This window comes from Scyliorhinus canicula, chromosome 1, assembly GCF_902713615.1.
Source record: "Scyliorhinus canicula chromosome 1, sScyCan1.1, whole genome shotgun sequence".
Taxonomy (NCBI): domain Eukaryota; kingdom Metazoa; phylum Chordata; class Chondrichthyes; order Carcharhiniformes; family Scyliorhinidae; genus Scyliorhinus; species Scyliorhinus canicula.
In genome coordinates, this window is record NC_052146.1 from 107,310,630 (window position 1) to 107,332,194 (window position 21,565).

Genomic DNA, 21,565 nt, shown 5'->3' on the forward strand with positions numbered 1-21,565 from the left:
ACCGTCATCCCCACCTCCCCACACAACCCCTCTCCCCACACACATCCCCACAACCCTGGGCCCTCCACCCACTCCACCCCCCTTTCCCTGGGCCATGAGGCAATCATGCATCTTGGTTTGTGTCTTGCAGGAGCTGCTGCTGATGGCACAGGCCCTTTTCCTGTCCCTCAACCCCAACCCCAGGTGTCAACCAGCGGCGACATTGACACCAACTCTCGACCCCCCATCCCAAGACACCCCGGAGCTCGAGCCCTGCAAAGACACTGACCTCCCGACACAGCTGCCTCCAACACGCTCCACCATCCCAAGACACTTACCTCAGTTGGGTACTTTAGTGAAGAGGTTCCTGAGACACTAGCTGGTGTGCACCACACATGCTCTCCACATCAGTCGGTGGTAGGAACTCCCAATTGGGCGGAAGGTTGGGAGGGGGGAGCTGACCCCAGGGACTAGCTGCTGTCCAGATGGATTTTGGGATTGTGGAATGGATGGTCCCATCGATTGTGGAGATGTAGTCTTAGAGCCAGGGACTATGTGAGGGGTTGTCGGCGAGCATCAACCATGTACAGGAACAGGAGGTGGTGTCGACCATGCGTGCCACCCAGGCCAACACCGCAGGGCTGGCTTCCATGGTGGAGGCCTTGGGTGGAAGGTATCAGCCATGGATCAGGGTGTCCAAGGCCTGGGGCACTCTGCGCAAGCGGTGGCTGAGGCCTAGGACAAGTCAGCCATGTGCTGCAGCCACCTGGACATTGCAGCAGCACCTCAGAGCCTGGCCCAATCACAGCGGGCCATGGCTGAGAGCGTCGGTGGCATTTCCCAGGCACTGACCAACGTCGCACAGACACAGAGGAGGTGGCCAGTCCCAGAGAGAGATGGTGCAGTCACTGGCTGATGTGGCACACACCCAGGATATACAGACCCTGGTAAGACGAGTGCGGGCAACTAGGACTGCCAGCGCCAAGTGGCAGGGGAGCCTCAGAGGTTCGCTCCGCTTGTACCCCTGTCCCATGGAGTAGCCCGGGGGCCATTGGGCATCCCGCGGGAGGAGGAGGTGATGGGGCCCCTGCAGGTGACTCCTACAGGGGAACAACACAGCACCTTGGACTCCCTCCCTTCCTCCTGACCCTGGCACATCTGGTGGGCAGTGGGCAGAACAGGGCGGCACCACAACACCCGGTTCACCCAAGCAGCAGCCGGGCCCATCCAGGCCCAGTCACGCCAGAAGACGACTGCCAAAGGGGACCCAGGTAACAGGGCGGGAAACGCAGCAGATCACCTCCACTCCTGATATCCCGCCCACTGATCCACCTAGGCCTAGCGTTAGGGCCCGTAAGGCCAAAAAGGTAGACACCAGATAAGTTGACACAGTATACTGTTACGGGCTAGCGCACAGACGTTACAACCTGCCTTAGTGGTCTGTCAGAAGGGTGTGAGACATGCGCTGGTCTGGGCTGGCCGCAGAGAGGGCGGGGGAGGGAGCGAGTGGGCGGACATTGTGGGTGGGCTTGGCCAATCCACCTACGCTGCACATATTTTGGGTTGTGGGGCGAAACCCATTCAAACGTGGGGAGAATGTGCCAACTCCACACAGACAGTGAGCCAGAGCCGGGATCGAACCTGGGACCTCGGCGCCGTGAGGCCGCAGTGCTAACCACTGTGCCACCGTGCTGCTCCACCCACATCAAATTCAACTTCAACGTCGGTGCGATGTCAGAACGACACAATGTGCGGCTGTTTTCAAATGGCGTGCACAAAATGAGCAGAGGGGAGCTCAGAGGTGAGTGCACTCAAGCTGCAGTGCTCGCAGAGCAGTTCTGCATCTTCAGAGGGCGGAAGGGTGGCTGCAGTATTCAGAGGCCAGTCTGCATCGCAGCTTCTTTTTTAAATTCATTTACAGGATGTGGCGTCGCTGGCTAGGCCAGTGTGGTTGCCCTTCAAAAGGTGGTGGTCAGCTGCCTTTTATAACCTCAGCAACCCTGTGGTGTAAGTACACCCACTGTGTTGCGAGGGAGGGAGTTCCAGGATTTTGACCCAGCGACGGTGAAGGAACGGCGATATATTCCGCAGTCAGGATGGTGAGTGACTTGGAGGCGAACCTCCAGCTGGGGTTCCCAGGAATCTGCTGCTCTTGTCCTTCTAGATGGTAGCGGTCATGCGTTAGGAAGGTGCTATCTAAGGAACCTTGGTGAGTTACTGCAGTGCATCTTGTAGATAGTACACTCCAGAGATCCAGGTTCCCAGAGGATTACCCTGGGTCTCTGGATTATTAGTCTTGCGACAATAGCACTGCACCACTGTCTCCTCTTCATTACCGCCTTGTGGTTCCCGGGCACAGGCTTCAATGTAGGGCTGATGGAAGGGAAGGGAAAGGAAGGGATTCCCAGGGCACTATGCTTCCTAGGTTTTGTTATATTACTTTGGAGTAATATATGTTACTCATTTGTTTATGCCGAGTTGAACTTAACTTTGATGATGAATGCTCAAAGTCGTCCAGTGATAACAAATAATTTATTGAGTAACTATTCAATTTACTTGTGAGTTTGATTCTTCAATACTTTTACTAGTAGTCAAAATAAACAAGATAGAATGAGATTAACTATGAATATTATACTATGCACTCTGAGCTTACTATACTTTTGTTCTCGAGGTACAACACACCCGGAGAGAACGGGAAAAAAGATTGAGCTTGTTTATATACTCGCTCTTAGTGTTGCCCTCTAGTGATCATCTGACTGTACTGATTGCACATTAACCCTTCATGTATTTACATAAACAGAGATCACTACAGGTTTGGCAGCCATGACTTCCTAGCGCCTTGCACTGTCATGAAGTGTGCTAGCTGTGTGCAGAGACGCCTTTAGTGTCCGGATTCTGAAACGCAGAGGTGATGATGGGGCGGGTGAATCAGAGGTCGCCCACCAGCGGTCCAGCGTGAAACCTGAGCCTCTGCATCTTTAATACAAAGTGCAGCACAATGCGGCCCAAAAAGCTGCCATTCCGTCAGCAGATCAAATGCCACGTTACCCACCCAAAGTCAGATTTTGCCAATCTCTGGGACTATTCCACCCTCAGCGTGGTTTTCAAGTTGCAGAACATACATGTCATTCTATAATGTGAGTGCAAAGTTAATTCTCTCCCATCAGAACTTAACTAACGTTCCACAAATCCTTGAACTACTCTGAATTTTGAAGATAAAATTCCAGCCATATATCGCAACAAGAAATTCAGTAACTGTAAAAGATGTGAGAACTTGCAAAGATTAAAACCTTGGAACTCAACTGAGCAGGTTTTTATCCCCCCAAAAATGGATGTGCTGTTTAAATTGATTGCTTAATATGTTTTGAAATTCAAATTGTGGAGTGCGCAGCACAATTCGTGGATGGAGTAAAATGATTACTGAGTATAACTGGTTGTTCTACGTTTATTTAACGACTTTTAAAAAAAAATTTAGATTACCCAATTATTTTTTCCAATTAAGGGACAATTTAGTGTGGCCAATCCACCTACTCTGCACATTTTTGGGTTGTGGGGGCGAAATCTACGCAGACACGGACAGTGACCCAGAGCCGGGATCGAACCTGGGACCTCAGCGCCGTGAGGCAGTTGTGCAAACCACTAGGCCACCGTGCTGCCCTTATTTAACAATTATAACACCAACATTGCTGAACAAATTACACAAAAAAACAAATGTGTACTACAGTACATCAATGAAGCCTCTTCAATAGGGGGTTGGGGTTCTTTATATGTGGAGATTTGCGGAGATGAGGAGTTGAATTATTCATAGCTGGTAGTAATTCCTAAATGCCCAGCCGTTGCCTCTATGGCATTGTGTTCCGCAAATACCACTCATAACCTTGAACTCTCAGTAAAAAAGGAGAATGATAACTGCGTGCTATATGAACTAGAGCAGCAATTGTAAAATGACGTGCTTATCTTCGAGCTTCCTTGCATGCCATTATCAAATCATTGCTTGCCCGAGCACATTTGCATTATCAGGTGCAAGTTTTTTTCTGTAAGATTGGCATTTGAATTTCACTGCAATTTCACTGCTTGTACCAGTGGAATACAATAAGGCAGAAGATATTTTATGAAATTAGGTGTACTTGAAAGATTGTGCATAATATATTTGATGTCATTAGATACCCACTGCATACACAGACAGGACTTTTTAAATATTCACTGCTGTAAAGTGTTCCTGGTCTGGAAGCCAAAGCTCCTCTGTGTGAAATATTCATAAGTATTACCTATGTTTTGGATTTGAAACCCCCATTATCTGGATAGCCATAATAATGCTCACATAGCCATAATATTAAAGGAGCATCACATTTATAATGTTAGTCATGTTGAGCTGAAAACGTACAATTTTACATTCCTACAATGAAAACAACTAAAGTCTGTCTCCAGAACTCCTTTTTAGAGAGACACAAAAGAGGTTTACCAAATTCTTTCATGAGCATGGTGCCTCCTTAAACGTAGAGCAAAATGCATGTCCATCTTACTTTTCTCTTCAAGAGATTACGATTGCTTAAGAAATGCTTTGTCTCAAAACTTGGTCTCGATCCCTAATTTCATAGAGCAATCTCATAGAATTTACAGTGCAGAAGGAGGCCATTCGGCCCATCGGGTCTGCACCGGCCCTTGGAAAGAGCACCCAACCTAAGGCCACACCTCCACCCTATCCCTCAACCTCCACCCTATCCCTGTAATCCCACCAAACCATTTTTGGACACGAAAGGCAATATAGCATAGCCAATCCACCTAACCTGCACATCTTTGGACTGTGGGAGGAAACCGGCGCACCCGGAGGAAACCCACGTAAACATGGGGAGAACGTGCAGACTCCGCACAGACAGCGACCCAAGCCGGGAATCGAACCTGGCACCCTGGAGCTGTGAAGCAACTGTGCTAACCACTATGCTACCGTGCTGCCCCTATGTTGTATTAATACAACTCCTGATTTATTTTTTGAACAATAAACATTCAGTCCATGTTTATTGTTTGAAGGATTTCTGCTGCAGTCCATGAAGTCAGCTCACCACTACCTTCTTGAGGGCAGTTAGAGGTGGGCAATAAATGCTGGCTACGCCAGCGATGCCCACATCCCATGATGAATTTTTTAAAAATTATGTTGCAAAACATCTAACGTTTTATCTTCTGACAGCTATTTTGATTCGACAGAATGAGGAAAGTCCATTGCTGTCATTATGGAGATGACAACATTTTGGTCACCAATTAGTTATTTTAAATGGCTTCAGACTTTTCATTACTTGCTGTTCCAATTCCTCACCCTCCCTCTCCAGCTGCTGGGAGGACTGTGTTGGAAAGATAACTTAAATTCCATACTACACCCACAATGTAGGAAGTGCATAGTAACACTTTCATTGCACAACACGTCATTGCTGCATATTTTTAGCATGAGTTTTTGTTTGTTCCCCTCCCCCTCCAACCCACCCTCAACCACACCCCACCACAAGCAACAACATGGAATGTGAAAAATACTGACTGTAATGAGGTTGGCAGCAATGTTCTTGTTAAGCGGTCTTACAGCAGCCCAGAAGGTACCATGTAGGCCTTGTTCCATGATAAATACCACACAAAAAATTGAGAGGGTCGCTGCAGTGATAGATCAGGCCACGCACAACCAAAACAGTTTAAACAGAACACTGGTTTACACAACACAACACTTACTTGACACTTTCTAAGCCTTTTCAAAGATTAAACAAGATACAAAATGTAACACGAACATTTAATGACATTGATAGCATTATGAATAGCACCTTCAAAGCAGAGAAACCTCCGAATCAATATAATGGCTGCCTAAGCCAAAGAAAGAGATATTGAGAAATTAGCAAAAGCCTGGTGAATGAGCTTAGATTTTTGAAAATTTAAATGACCCAATTCTTTTTTTTCCAATTAAGGGGGGATTTTAGCGAGGCCAACCCACCTACCGTGCACACCTTCGGTTTGTGAGAATGAGACCCACGCTGACACAGGGAGAATGTGCAAACTCCAATCGGACAGTGACCGAGGGCCGTGATCAAACCTGGGTCCTCAGCACCGTGAGGCAGCAGTACTAACCACTGCACCATCATACTACCCAAACAAGCTTAGATTTAGGAATGGTCTTAAAGTCAAGTAGTGACTGGGGTGATTTTCAGGAGAGAATGCAATCTCTGCCCTTCTACTTGTCTCGAATATTGATGAAACCTCAGGAAAGAGCAGTCCTTTATATGATTATTGCAGCCAACGTTGGCTTTGGAATGCAATGGCTGATGCAGATACAGATTTGATACCAGCCTTCAAACGAGATTCGGCCAAATATTGGAAGGAGAAATCATTCTCGTGATATGGGAAAGGGCAAGGAAGTGTGCCAAGTTTTCTCTTTGAAAGAGTTGGCACAGACTGGTTGGACAGAAACTTCTCTTTTGTGATGTCTACTCTGTGGTTCACTTGTATGCTTCAAAATTGCAAATTAAAATTAATCTTATTGTCAGATTCACTCATGCTTCAGCATGGAGAGGGATATTCATTCATCGTCAAAACTATTAGAATAATCAAGCGATACAGTAGACAAGAAGGCCATTTTGATCATTGGGCGGTATTTAATGACCTCCCCTGTGGCAGGTTTGGTGGCAGAGGTGCATTTAATCAGGCAGGATGGAGACTTCCCACCTATTATGTCAGTGACAGGAAGGCCTGTGGCTGGCAATTAATGTCCACTTAAGGGCCTCAATCTGCCACCATTGGTATTAGCTCAACAGTGTGTAGGAGAGTTGCCATGCAGGGAGAACAGGAGCAGCACGGTAGCACAAGTGGATAGCTCTGTGGCTTCACAGCAACAGGGTCCCAGGTTCGATTCCCCTGGGTCACTGTCTGTGCGGAGTCTGCACGTTCTCCCCGTATGTGTGTGGGTTCCCGGCGGGTGCTCTGGTTTCCTCCCACAGTCCAAAGACGTGCAGGTTAGGTGGATTGGCCATGATAAATTGCCCTTAGTGACCAAAAAAAGGGTTATTGGGTTACGGGGATAGGGTGGAAGTGAGGGCTTAAGTGGGTCAGCGCAGACTCGATGGGCCAAATGGCCTCCTTCTGCACTGTATGTTCTATGTTCTAACAGTAAGCAAACCCATGCGGTGTTTCCTGCAGGCTCCTGGGTGGGCAGGGTAGGGAGTGGGTCCCTTGTTCAAAGACACTTGATGCCTGATTGAGGGATGTGGCAGGACCCAGCATTGGGAAAGGATGCCTGCTGAGAGCCTCCTCCTCAACTCCCTTCCCACTATCACCCACCTGTGGCCTACGATCCAGCAAAGATCTTTCGTGGTTGTCATACTAGCAGCAGCCATCATCTCCCAGTGGTGATGCAAATCAATAGAGCCATCATTCTCTGATTGGCTGGCAGCTTTTGACAGATAGGACAACAGCCCCCCAGGGTCCTTAATCCAGAGGAAGACCCACCACTGGCCTGTCAAGTGCCTGAGGGAGGGATGTATACTTTGGTGGATCTTCCCAAAAAGAGGCGGCATGAGGCTGTCACCAGTTTTTCAGCTGGTAATGAAGACCGTCCATTGCATCTGTGGTAGCTTTTTGGAAGTGCTATTCAATTGTTACCATTGCCCTGCTCTTTCTCCTATGCTTATAAATATTTCCTTTTAAATATATATCAAATTGCCTTTTAAAGTTACTATCAAATTTGCTTCCTCCCACCTTTCCGGCAGTACACTCTAGATCATAACAACTTGCTGCATACAAAAACTTGGCCTTATCTCCCCTCCAGTTCCATGCCATCCGCTTAAATCTGTGTGCCTTGTGTTATGGGCCAGGGTTTAGAAAACTCCAAAGTATATCATAGAGTTCACATGACTTACAACTGTTTATGGATTGTGGGTACAAGGAGCACAAGGGCCTGCCTTTTAGGTGTTATTCAACAGAGGCCTTAAGCACTTTTAATCAAAAACAAACTTTATTCTACGAATGAAGTTAACATTTTTATAAACACACACAGTAAGCATTTTTATCAACTCCCAACATAAATACCCACACAACAACAGCAATCTAGGTATCACCCTTAATAAATTTCCCCCTATAACTGTTCCAATTTAATAACAAGATCCCATAAACCAGTACCCCCTTTTCAAAAGATGTGGTCCAGCACACAACACTCAAGACCTGGTGTGGATGCTCCTGTTTCCTTCCCAGTACAGCCGGTTTGAATTCCTTCCAGAAAGCAATTATTTCGTTTTTAGTTATCAAGCAGTCTGGAAACAGATTTTAAAATGAAGATACAGAGACACTTCTTTTGAACCTGTGCAGAACAAACCAGTTCAAACTCTAAGTGAAAGTAAAACCAACTCCCAGCGCCATAGCCCAGCTCCACCCACACAATGACATCACTGAAGCCATGTGATAAGACAAAAACATTTCTTAAACGAACACTCCCATGACATCTGGTTACCAAACCTCCTGCCTGTTGAAAAAGGTTCTTCTTATTTATGCCTGGCTAGAAGTAGGGGACTGAATTTAATAATAAGGGGTCCCCTATTTAACACAGAGATGAGGAGAATTGGTTGTCTGAGTGTCTGACTGAGTGTCATGAGTCTTTGGAACCGCCCCCCCCCCCCCCCCCCCCCCCCCACTTCCCCAGAGAGTGGTGGTGGCAGGGTCACTCAATACTCAATACTTTTTATGGTTGTGATTGATAGATTCTTGACCAACAAGGGAGTCAAAGGTTACCAGGAGTAGGCAGGAATGTGCAGTTGAGGCCGCAATTACTTCAGTCATGATTTTACTGAATGGCGGAGTAGGCCCAAGGGAACGTTTAATTTACCCCAGCTCCTATTTTGTGCACTTGTTTGTATATTCTTTGAATTCAGAACTTTGAACATGTATTACTGAAAGATTAATTACTCACTGCTGTCTTCTACAGGTCGAAATTGAAAAATTGGATTATCATCACTACCTGCCTCTTTTCTTCGATGGCCTTTGTGAGACAACTCATCCATATGAGTTTTTTGCCAGACAAGGAGTCCATGACCTGTTGGAGCATGGTGCATCAAAAGTCCTTCCTGTCATCCCTCAACTTATCATTCCTATAAAAAGTAAGAAATTGAACTTTGTTTTTAATATTTTAGGGGTGGAGATATATTTTAAAAGCACGGGAGACTGACTCCAAAGAACAACAGCTTATACTTATACAGCGCTTTTAATGCCATGAAATGCCCCAAGGTGCTAATTCACAAGAGGATTATAAAACAAAGCATGACACTGAACCACTTAAGGAGTTATTAGATAAGGGGCTGGAGTCTCAATCCCGCCCCCGCCGGCCGCCGAATTCTACAGCACCGGAGATTCGGCGGGGGCGGGAATCGCACCGCGCCGGTCGATTCTCCGGCCCGCGATGGGCCGAAGTCCCGCTGCTGTAATGCCTGTCCCGCCGGTGTGAATCAAACCACCTCCCTTACCGGCGTGGCGGGCGGTCTCCGGGGTACTGCGGAGGGGCGCGGGGCGATTTGGCCCCGGAGGGTGCCCCCACGGTTGCTTGGCCCACGATCGGAACCCACCGATCCACGGGCGGGCCTGTGCCGTGGGGGCACTATTTTCCTTCCGTGTCGGCCATAGCCTCCGCGATGGTGCATGTGCGGACTTCCGCTGGCCGGCGAAGTCCCTTAGGCTCTGGCTGGCGTGGCGCCAAAGGCTTCCCACGCCAGCCGGCGGCGCGCCAACCACTCCGGCGCAGGCCTAGCCCTCAAGGTGAGGGTTTGGCCCCCAAAGGTGCGGAGAAATCCGCACCTTTGGGGCGGCCCAACGCCGAAGTGGTTCACGCCACTCCATCCCGCCGGGACCCCCCGCCCTGCCGGGTAGGAGAGAATCCAGCCCAAGATGACTAAAAGCTTGATCAGAGATGTAGCCTTTAAGGAGTGTGTTAAATGAAGAAAGCAGGGCAGCACGGTGTCACAAGTGGTTTGCACGGTTGCCTCACGGCGCCGAGGTCCCAGGTTCGAATCCGGCTCTGGATCACTGTTCATGGGGAGTTTGCACATTCTCCCTGTGTTTGCGTGGGTTTCGACCCCACAATCCAAAAGATGTGCAGGGTAGGTGGATTGGCCACGCTAAATTGACCCTTAATTGGAAAAAATGAATTGGATACTCTATGTTTTTTTAAAAAAAGGAAGAAAGCAAGGTAGAGAGGTTATGAGGTGGGCACAGGAAACTAAAGGAATACCTAGCAATGGGGGGAATGAGCCTGGAAGTAAATGCTAGAATTGACCATGTAATGTGTTACGAAGATGTGCTTTAAAAAAAAAGAAACTATTTCTTAATTTTTCTTTTTCTGGTTGGGTTTTGGGTTTTAAAAGAACTAAAGCTGTAATTATATTAAGACAATGGGAAACTGCCAGCCAGCTACTGTATACAAAGTTGCATTCTACCAAGTGGAATGAAAAGGAACAGACAGTCAAACCCCCTGGGAGCATGGAGGAACCCATCTCCTGTGCCTTTTGCACTATCCTCAAACTTTTCAATAGTTTCTGAAATGTGACATCAAAATGCAATTACCCTGTTCTAAAAAAAAATAATGGCAACAGACAATCACATTCCTCTGGAATAAACAGCCATCAGGACTATAAGAACTGTTTACCAAGCCAGACAGAGCAGAAAGCAGAATGCTGTACTGAAAGGCTGCAAAGATGCTGTCTTTCTCCCCCTCTCTCTAAAATATATCCCCCCCCCCACTTTTTGTACAAAGTACCCAACCTGAGAAGGTAAATGTGGGCCCAGGGAATGGGTGTGACGTATGAATCATGGTCGCGATTTACTAGTTTTTATTTTAAATCCGAGAAATACTTTCAATAAACTTACCTTGTTCTTTCTTTACGCTCAGAAAACCAGAGTGACTAATTATTTATCATCTGAAAGTGCATATGTGGAACTCCTACAATATTGGCAAAGCATATCCTTGGTAAATTCGCAATAAACTCTGTCACGGTTAGACCCGGAGTGGTACTGAAATGAAAAAATGAAAATCGCTTATTGTCACGAGTAATGAAGTTACTGGGAAAAGCCCCTAGTCGCCACATTCCGGCACCTGTTCGGGGAGGCTGGTATGGGAATTGAACTGTGCTGCTGGCCTGCCTTGGTCTGCTTTAAAAGCCAGCGATTTAGCCCAGTGTGCTAAACCAGCCCCTCTTTGGGTAGTCATATTCAGCCCTCCTCAGGTGGTTGGAACAAATGTTACATAGGATATACATCAGCACAAAAGCTGAAGGCTCTCTTTAATCTGTGTACACATACAGAGGTGAAAATGTAATGAATGTGCTTAATTTCGGCTTGTTAACATCACGCCACAAGTCATCCAACGTTCCACAGGAAATTTCCCATCTACATTGGCTTACAGCTCCACTTATGACAGGTTAATGCTGCAAACTAGGGAGTTTGAGAATTGAAAGGGCCTGATAAAAGCAGCAAAACCCATGCATACTGGAACATTTATAACTTTTTGACTGACATCATGGGCTTTTCCCTTTGTCACATTATGATTGGGTGGCTGGACACTATTACACTGTACCAGCTACAGTAATTGCCTTGTTCTCATCTATAGGTTTAGCTCGATAAGCTGCGATGTCTGACAGCAGCCAGTATAATACGTTTATGTAAGCTCCACATTTACACAATGAGTAATGAAGATGACTGTTTTTGGTCTGCATCTTAATGTGTTATGTTGCCGGCAGTTCCAGTTCCTAAAGATTTACTCTGGTGAGCGTTAGTGAATAGGTAGTTTTGCAGTCGGCTGGTAATCAATTCATGATATGAAAGCTGTAATAGAACTTCTGAGAGATTGGCAAATGGCACATCGTCTTGACTCATTACATTTGTTTAGTTTTAATATTATTAATACAGCCTGGGTAAACTTTGAATATATACTTGAGCTTAAGAGTATATATTTAGGGAGAACTGATTCTGCCAGCGTTATAAAATGCTTATTGACTGGATGCCCCCGAGGAAACAGATGAAGCCTCCCTGTTGTGATGTGACATTGGCATTTGACATGGAATACCGATTCTCAGAAGCACCCAACCAGTAGGCTTAAAGAACAAAACACATAGAACCATAGAATCCCTACAGTACAGAAGGAGGCCATTTGGCCCATCGAGTCTGCAACGACACCCGAGAAGCGCACCCTATCCAGGTCCATTCTCCCGCCCTATCCCCACAACCCCATTTAACCTCCACATTTTTGGACACAAAGGGACAAATTAGCATGGTCAATCCACCTAACCTACACATCTTTGGAGTGTTGGACAAGAAACCGGAGGAACCCCACGCAGGCACAGGGAGAACACAGCCACCCAAAGCCGGAATTGAACCAGGACCCTGGTGCTGTGCGTGCTAACCACTGTGCGACCGTGCTGCCCAAAGCAATGACTATGCGAAGACCAGCAACTGTGCAAGTATTTCCTTTTATAATACTAACAATGGAACAAGTCATCTAAAAGCAACTTCAATAAAAGATTCCACCGCCCTGTTACAAATTATTGATTCTTTCCGTGCATGCTTGTTGTTGGAGTTGAGGGCATTTTGTATGGAATTTTTTTTTTAAATCTTTATTCCGGATATTTTTCTCCTACATTTGAAAATAGCAAGAATTTCATCACGTTAGTTTCCAATTTGAAGGCGCCATTGTTTCCCCCAGAATTACACCAGATTTGCTTGCTCCTATTAGAACTAACAGTGACTTTTACATTGTATCGGCAGAGTTCCATGTCCCCTAATCCCAGCAGCTGAGGCTATTCATCACTTCCAAGGGTTAGATGCTATTACACCTGACACATTCACATGGAGCACTGGTCATTGATGTTTCAGAAGGGAAATTAAGGCTGGTTACAGGGAGGGAGGGACAGGACTCCTTGCTGATCAGACAGCTGCACAGAATTTTACCCCTCTGCAATACACGTGCAGGAAGCGAGCCTGTGAGGGGAGAGGTTTTTTTTAAACATTTAATTAATAATGCTTACTTGTTTCCTGGCCATAGAACCATGATTGTTGTAAATGAAGAGCCCCTCTCCCTCTGAATGGTACCTCTAAAGCAAGAACGAGCCAGCAATTATCAGCATTTTTCAGGAAAAGATCTGTCCAGATCAGCTGCAAGGACGTTGCCCAAAATTAAAAGCGATAGCAAAATTTGCAATTTGTATATTTGGGGTAAATCATGCACGTGAGGAGGGAAAGAGCTTGAAATCCATAACTATATGCCTTGTACAATTAGGAGAGTCAACAGTAGCTTTAAATGAGGTACATATCAACCGTTTGTAGATAAAGCCGTCATGGAATAATGAGTGTCCACTAAAACCTACGCAATGCAGCCACGCTTCAAAATCTACTAGGTGCAATCAAAAAATTATAGTTAAAATAATGGATTGCAGGCTACATTTTCACTGTACAACTCAGTTAAAATTGAATGTACTCTGTATCATGGCCTTTCAGAATATGTTCACACTGAGTGTCCAACTTCTCCCTGGACGGAAATATCAGAAAGAACCGTGCCGAGGTCTGGTCACCATTTGATTGGCAGCATCTTTTGGATACTGAAACAAAATGTGTGAACTTATATTTTCTTCTGCACAGAAATATAAGAGGAGCCAATCAAATTTTGAATGAACTATTACACTTGGGAGTTTGTCTGCCTACACAACATCAGGTGGGTGGAGGGTGTTTCTATAAATTATATGGTTCATTGTTTGGGTTTAAAAGAAAGACATTCAAACAATGCAAAAGCCTTAATATTACTTTGCTTCACTAACAGTAAGACCGCTTTGAGAGTGAGCATTTCATGGAATGGGTTAACACTCTCAGTACACTGCCACATTTTGCAACAGCTAAGTGGAGAATATTCAACCACACTCCTGACCTTTTCCTTGTAGGTGGTGGAGAGGCTTTTGACAGTCAGAAGGCGTGCCACTCTTTGCACAATACCCAGTTTCTGACCTGCTGTAGTAGCAACAGCACGTATATGGCTGGTCCAGTTATGTTTCAGATCAATAGACACTCTCCCTGCACCCCCATCATTCAAACACCACTCCCAGGATACTGTTGGTGAGAATTAGAATCTTTACAGTGCAGAAGGAGGCCACTCAGTCCAATGAGTCTGCACCAAACCTCTACCTGATCCACTGCCCCACCCTATCCCTGTAACCCCTCCTAATTTACACTAAGGGGAAATTTAGTATGGCCAATCCACCTAAGCGGCACATCTTTGGACTGTTGGGGGAAATCAGAGCTCCCAGAGGAAAACCACACACCATTTGTGACTCCTCAGACAATGAAGCAGTCCAAGTCCAAATGCAGCAACACCTGGACAATATCCAGGTTTGGGCTGACAAGTGGCAAGTTACTTTCATGCCACACAAGTGCCAGGTAATGACCATCTCCTACAAAAGAGGATCAGGGCGAGGGCAGCATGGTAGCATAGTGGTTAGCACAGCTCCAGGGTCCCAGGTTCGATTCCCGGCTTGGGTCACTGTCTGTGCAGAGTCTGCACGTTCTCCCCGTGTCTACGTGGGTTTCCTCCGGGTGCTCCAGTTTCCTCCCACAGTCAAAGATATGCAGATTAGGTGGATTGGCCATTCTAAATTGCCCTTAGTGTCCAAAAAGTTTAGGTGGGTTTACTGGGTTATGGGGATAAAGGGGATAGGGTGGAGGTGTGGGGCTTAAGTAGGGTTCTCTTTCCAGGGGCTGGTGCAGACTTGATGGGCTGAATGGCCTCCTTCTGCATTGTAAATTCTATGAAATCTATGAAACCATCACCCCATGACATTCAATGGCATTACAATGACTGAATCCCCCACAATCAAAATCCTGATCGAAAACTGAACCTGACTAGCACTATTAATACTGTGGCTACCAGGGCAGGTCAAAGGCTAGGAATTCAATGGCGAATAACTCACCTCTTGACCCCTCAAAGCCTGTCCACCATTTACAAGGCACTAGTCAGAAGTGTAATGAAATACTCTCCACTTGCCTGGATGAGTGCAGCTCCAACAACACTCAAGAACCTCAACACCATCCAGGAAAATGCAGACTGCTTGATTGCTCCCCCTTCCACAAACATTCAAACTCTCCATCACTGACGAACAGTGGCAGCTGTGTGTACCATCTGCAAGATGCACTGCAGTAATTCGCCAAGGTTCCATAGACAGCACCTGCCAAACCAATCTAGAAGAATAAGGGCAGCAGATGCCTGGGAACCCCACCACCTGGAGGTTCCCCACCAAGTCACTCACGCCCTGACTTGGAAATATATCGCCATTTCTTCACCGTCGCTGGGGCAACATCCTGGAACTCCCTCCCTAACAGCACAGTGGGTGTACCTACACATCAGGGACTGCAGAGCAGTTCAAGGTGGCAACTCACTACCACCTACTGAAGGGCAACTAGGGATGGGCAATACATGCTGACCTAACCAGCGTCACCCACATCCTATAAATAAATAAAAAATGCAATTACATTTTAAAAAACACAGGGAGAATGTGCAAACTCCACACAGACAGTTACCCAAGGCCGGAATTGAATCTGGCCCCCTGGCGCTATGAGGCAGCAGTGCTATCCATTGTGCCACGGTACCACCCATTCAGTGGTTGGACTGTCTTCTTAGAGTTGATTGTTATTTGACATTTGTGTGGAATGTATGTTACTTGCCATTTATCAGGTCAAATCTGGATCCTGTCCAGCTCCTGTTACACGAGGGCACGGACTGCCTCATTATCTAAGGAATTGCAAATGCAGCTGAACAAACAGCCTCACTTCTGTTCTTTTCACGGAGGGAACCCATTATTCGCTCATTGAATAAGCAGCTGAAATAGTTGGACTTTGGACATTACCCTGAGGAACTCCTGTAATGATATCCTGGAGCTGTGAAGACTAGCCTTTAACATCCAGAACCATTTTCCTCTATGTTCGAATTGTTAATTGGAAAATCCTTCTTTTGAATATCATGTTACTCTGTCTGCATTTTTGTTGACACAATATTTTTGTTGCTGTTTTGGCTGGCCTTCTCTTCCATTGTAAAACTGCTACTTCCAGCTACATTTTCTCACAGCCGTACTTTTTCCCACCATATCAATGTTTAGCAGTGGGGGTATGTAGACTGGGACGTTAGACGTTCCAATGATGCTTCGAGGTTTGGAAGAGGAAAATCAATTTTCACAGCTGAAGAAAGTGGGACATGCCTCAACTTTAGAATATAGATGTCCCTGTTCTTAATCCAGCATCTCCATGATCCTAACAGTGCTCTCTGGGGATGCCAGAGAGGACAGTGCTCTCTGGGGATACCAGGTCAGAGGAACAATGGCCTTTGTCCGGGTCTGAGTCTGCATGTTTAAAGCTGGTATGGGCTAGTAGCTAGGAGCGCCTATCTCGTAGCGTGCGTTGACTGGAGACTTACTTGGTTGGTGCAGCTGCTAGGCAGGTCTCTCCTTGTTGAGAGTCACGGTCAAGAGTTCTTTAGAGCTGCTAAGCGAACCTGCCAAGAGAGCGAACTGAACTTGGGGACTCTACTTTATAGTCCCCAGGGGTTCGCGCCCTTGTGGGCGGACCCTGGACCTGGTCCCAATTAATTGGACCATGTCCCAATCGTTTCAATCGATTTCTCCAATACTGGAGCTGTTCCCTGATCGTTGGGCGGGCCCTATGTGTCCGTTGGCCTTCCTTTGTCCTGGCTCCCACTGGCGCCGGGGAGTCTGTCTTGGTCCCGATTGCTTCAATGTATCTAATTGTTCCTGGGGATTGCTCATTAATATGTAGATGGCTACTGGTTTCGGTTCTGTCTGGGTTCTGCAAGTCTTAATACACAGGAAACCTTGCACCTGCTTGTTTCCCTGTGCCTGGCTGAATTTCCCTGCATTCTTTGCGGGCATCCATTTTGGAATCGGGAAGTGGCCAACCCAGGTGGCTACACTAGTGTACCCAAAGTTGATCTGCAATTGGACCAGTAAGCACTTGGTGAAATTAACGAACACGGAAGACCCGATAAAACCGTCAAAATATCCAAAAGGGAACTTAATAACCAAAATGCTGCAGCGAGAGTTTTAAACGGTAATGGGATCATTGTCTCGTGCTCTGTCTGCTAAACTATTCAACAGCCCATCTCTCACTTCCACCATTCCCTGCTGCAAATCAGGAAAGAGACTCGATTGATTCTGAAAATAATGAACAAAAGAGCCAGAGACGTCATGAGGCAATATTTTTTGTGCATCTGGTCGTTGTGATCCTGGATGCTTGGCCTGAAAAGGCAGTGTAAGCAGATTCAGCAGCAAATTGTGAAAGGGAATTGGGTAAATACACAAAGGAAGAAATATTACAGGAATGTGGGGAGAAAGAGGTGGAGTGAAGCCATTTGGAAGCTCTACTTTCTGTGTTGTGTCATTCTATGACTTTGGTTCTATGAAGTACAGTTGAGAATTCAGCAGGAACCAGTTTTCTAAAAAAAAATTAAATTCAGACTGGGGATTCAGCAGGTTTGTGGCTACAGGAAGCATCTGCATCTTACTCAATTACTAACAGATCCCACAAAACGTTAGTAGTGAAATTAGTATCTATATTGTAACAATAGCTCTTTAAATCCCCAGCCTGACCCATTCCATCTTTCCCACACCATCCCTCTCATGCCATAGCCATCCCATTTCTATTATCCCTCTCAAATTTTGCCTACCATCCTCCATGCCACCCCTTCTTCCTCTGCCAACCCCATTCCCCCACTCCATCCCTCCCATGCCAAACCCCCTCCTCCCATACTGTCCTTCCCATGTTGACCCCTCCCCATGATTTCCCCCACATATTGCCAACTCACCTCCTTACCCTCCTCCCAATGCCCACCTCCTCCCATACTGTTCCCCTCTTGCCATCATCTGCGCCCCCCCCCCCCCCTAACATTCCAAAGCTGTTCTCCCCTGCCATGCCAATCCCTTTCTCCCCAATCCCTCCGGCCAGGGGAACCTTTTTGTTGGGCTTGGGCTCTCCTCACCTTCCACTATCCCTTTTTTCCACCAAAGCCTCTGACCCCGCCGCAACCTCTGGCTGCCAGCACTAAATGTTCATAGCTGGATCTGCATCATGTGTTCAAGCCCTCCATGTGTCCCCTATTATTATTGTAACAGATTTTTTGAACGGCATCTGGCTCCCTTTTAGTTTCATTTTCAGAGGGGTTCATTTGCCTCCCGCCATTTGCAGGATTCCCATTTCCAGGTAGCACCAAACTGCGTGAAGAACAGAATTTCTTTTTGATTAGCAAAGTACCATGTCTAGAACTTTCCACCCTGGCCAGCCATGAGGGTGGCGTTGTTCAGGGGATCAAGATTTGACGGGAGAACAAAAGTCAGTTCCTCAACAGCGGAAATTAGTTTGGGACCTTATTCTCCTGACTTTCATGGTGGCTGAAAAGTGGATTGAGTGTCCCATTGGCTGCATGTTGGCGGCACGGTGGCGCAGTGCTTAGCAATGCTGCCTCCCAACGTCAGGGACCCAGGTTCGATTCCAGCCTTGGGTCACTGTCTGTGTGGAATTTGCACATTCTCCACATGTCTGCGTGGGTTTCCTCCAGGTGCTCTGGTTTCCTCCCGCAGTCGAAAGATGTACAGGTTAGATGGATTGGCCATGCTTAGTTGCCTCTTAGTGTCCAAAGGTTAATGGGGTTATATAGGGATAGGGTGGGGAGTGGGCCTGCGTGGGGTGCTCTTTCGGAGGGTCAGTGCAGACTCAATAGGCCAATGCACTGCAGGAATTCTATGAATCTTAGTTAGTTCTTTCTTTGAGGAGGTAACAAGGACGTTAGACAAAGGAGAACCATTGAACGAGATTTATTTAGATTTCCAGAAGGCCTTTGTCAAGGTGCCGCATTGGAGACGGTTAAATAAGTTAAAAGCCCATGGTGTTAAGGGTAAGATCCTGGCATGGATAGAGGATTGGCTGACTGGCAGAAGGCAGAGAATGAGGATGGCAGCCGATGACTAGTGGTGTGCCTCAGGGGTCTGTGCTGGGACCACAACTTTTCACAATATACATTAATGATCTGAAAGAAGGTACTGAAGGTGCTGTTGCTCAGTTTGCAAATGATACAAAGATCTGGGGCGAAATTCTCCGAGCCCCAGCAGTGTCGGGGAATCGCCTGGGGCCGCCGAAAATCCCACCCCCGCCGTGGCAGAGATTCGACACCACCCGGGAATTGGCGGGGACGGGAATCACGCCCCTTCGATCGGCGTGACGTCTGCACCGATCGGCGAGGCCCCTGCGGCGATTCTCTGGCCCATGATGGGCCGAAGTCCCGCCGCTGGGAGGCCTCTCCCACTGCCAAGGTTTGAACCACCTCTGGTGGCGGCGGGATCGGCGGCGTGACTGGGCCCCCGGGGTTCTGGGGGGGGTGGCGCGGGGCGATCGGACCCCGGGGGGTGCCCCCACGGTGGCCAGGCCCGCGATCGTGGCCCCCCGATCGGAGGGCGGGCCAGTGCCTTGGGGGCACTCTTTCTCCTCCGCCGCCGCCACGGCCTCCGCTGATGTCACCACCGGCGCATGCGCGAACCGGCGAAGGCCTTTCGGCCAGCCCCGGCGACGGGTGGCGGGCCTGAAAGGCCGCTGGTGCCGGTTCTGGTGCCAGTCGGCATGGTGCCAACCGCTCCGGAGCGGGCCTAGCCCCCAAAGGTGCGGAGAATTCCGCACCTTTGGGGAGGCCCGACGGCGGAGTGGTTGGCGCCAGTTCCCTACGCCGGGACCCCCCGTCCCGCCGGGTAGGGGAGAATGCCGCCCCTGGAGAGGGACAGGTAGTATTGAGGAAGCAAGGGGGCTGCAGAAGGACTTGGACAAGCTAGGAGAGTGGACAATGAAGTGACAAATGAAATACAATTCGGAAAAGTGTGAGGTTATGAAATGAAATGAAAAATGAAAATCACTTATTGTCGCAAGTAGGCTTCAAATGAAGTTACTGTGAAAAGCCCCTAGTCGCCACATTCTGGCGCCTGTTCTGGGAGGCCGGTATGGGAATTGAACTGTGCTGCTGGCCTGCCTTGGTCTGCTTTCAAAGCCAGCCATTTAGCCCTGTGCTGAACCAGCCCCTGCACTTTGCACTTTGGAAGGAGAAATGGAGGCATAGACTATTTTCTAAATAGAGAAATGCTTAGGAAATCAGAAGCACAAAGGGATTTGGGAGTCCTTGTTCACGACTCTCTTAAGGTTAACGTGCAGGTTCAGTCGGCAGTTAAGAAGGTAAATGCAATTTCACCATTCATGTCAGAGAGGGCTAGAATACAAGACCAGGGATGTACTTCTGAGGCTGTATAGGCTCTGGTCAGACCCCATTTGGAGTACTGTGAGAAGTTTTGGGCCCCATATCTAAGGATGGATATGCTGGTCTTGGAAAAGGTCCAGAGGAGGTTCACAAGAATGACCCCCGGAATGAAGAACTTGTTGTATGAGAGACATTTGAGGACTCTGGGTCTGTACTCGGAGTTTAGAAGGATGACTGGGGATCTTATTGAAACTTATAAGATACTGCGAGGCCTGGATAGAGTGAACGTGGCGAGGACAGCAGAGGGCAGCAGAGCAGAGCTACTGATCAGCTGTTCTGGGGAAATTTGCATACGTGCAGTGCGGTCAGCCTAAGTTGAAGGTGAATCTGCGAAGGGGACCCGAGGAGTTTGAGTGAAGGCAATCATCCAGCAGAGGGCAGCAGAGCAGAGCTACTGATCAGCTGTTCTGGGGAAATTTGCATACGTGCAGTGCGGTCAGCCTAAGTTGAAGGTGAATCTGCGAAGGGGACCCGAGGAGTTTGAGTGAAGGCAATCATCCAGCAGAGGGCAGCAGAGCAGAGCTACTGATCAGCTGTTCTGGGGAAATTTGCATACGTGCAGTGCGGTCAGCCTAAGTTGAAGGTGAATCTGCGAAGGGGACCCGAGGAGTTTGAGTGAAGGCAATCATCCAGCAGAGGGCAGCAGAGCAGAGCTACTGATCAGCTGTTCTGGGGAAATTTGCATACATGCAGTGCGGTCAGCCTAAGTTGAAGGTGGTTTGTGGAGAGGCTGTTGGCAAGTGACAGTTAAACCCGAAACACTTCGTGAGTGTTTCCCACCCTACCTCCTCCTCTAACCAACCCCCCCCCCACCCCACGGTGGTTGGGAAGCGGGAGCAGGGGCCTGTCGTGAAGGTGAGTGAGTGCCTTTAAATTTGCTTACCTTTGAGCGGGAGCAGGGTTTGAGGTAATATCAGGTAAGCTCTTCCTTTCTTTTTCTTTTTCTTGTTATTTTTTAAATCTAGAGGTGATGTCAGGGAAGGCAGTACAATGCTCCTCCTGCAGAATGTTTGAGGTGAGGAACGCCGTCAGTGTCCCTGCTGATTTCATCTGTGGGAAGTGCACCCATCTCCAGCTCCTCAAAAACCGTGTTAGGGACCTGGAGCTTGAGCTGGATGAACTTCGGATCATTCGGGAGGCAGAGGGGGTCATAGATAGGAGCTTCAGGGAAATAGTTACACCAAAGACTGGAGATAGATGGGTAACTGTAAGAGGGACTGGGAAGAAGCAGTCAGTGCAGGG

At 47.6% G+C, this 21,565-nt stretch overlaps 1 protein-coding gene across 5 annotated transcripts in view; it reads left to right on the forward strand.

The window, feature by feature from the left end:
• Positions 1-21,565, forward strand: part of LOC119966005 (parkin coregulated gene protein homolog) — a 433,653-nt gene that overhangs the window by 253,854 nt on the left and 158,234 nt on the right. For all 5 annotated transcript variants that reach the window (XM_038797131.1, XM_038797122.1, XM_038797139.1 and 2 more), the window contains one exon: positions 8,924-9,095. In XM_038797131.1, the coding sequence (XP_038653059.1) occupies positions 8,924-9,095 (172 nt within the window). The remainder of the gene's footprint in view (positions 1-8,923; positions 9,096-21,565) is intronic.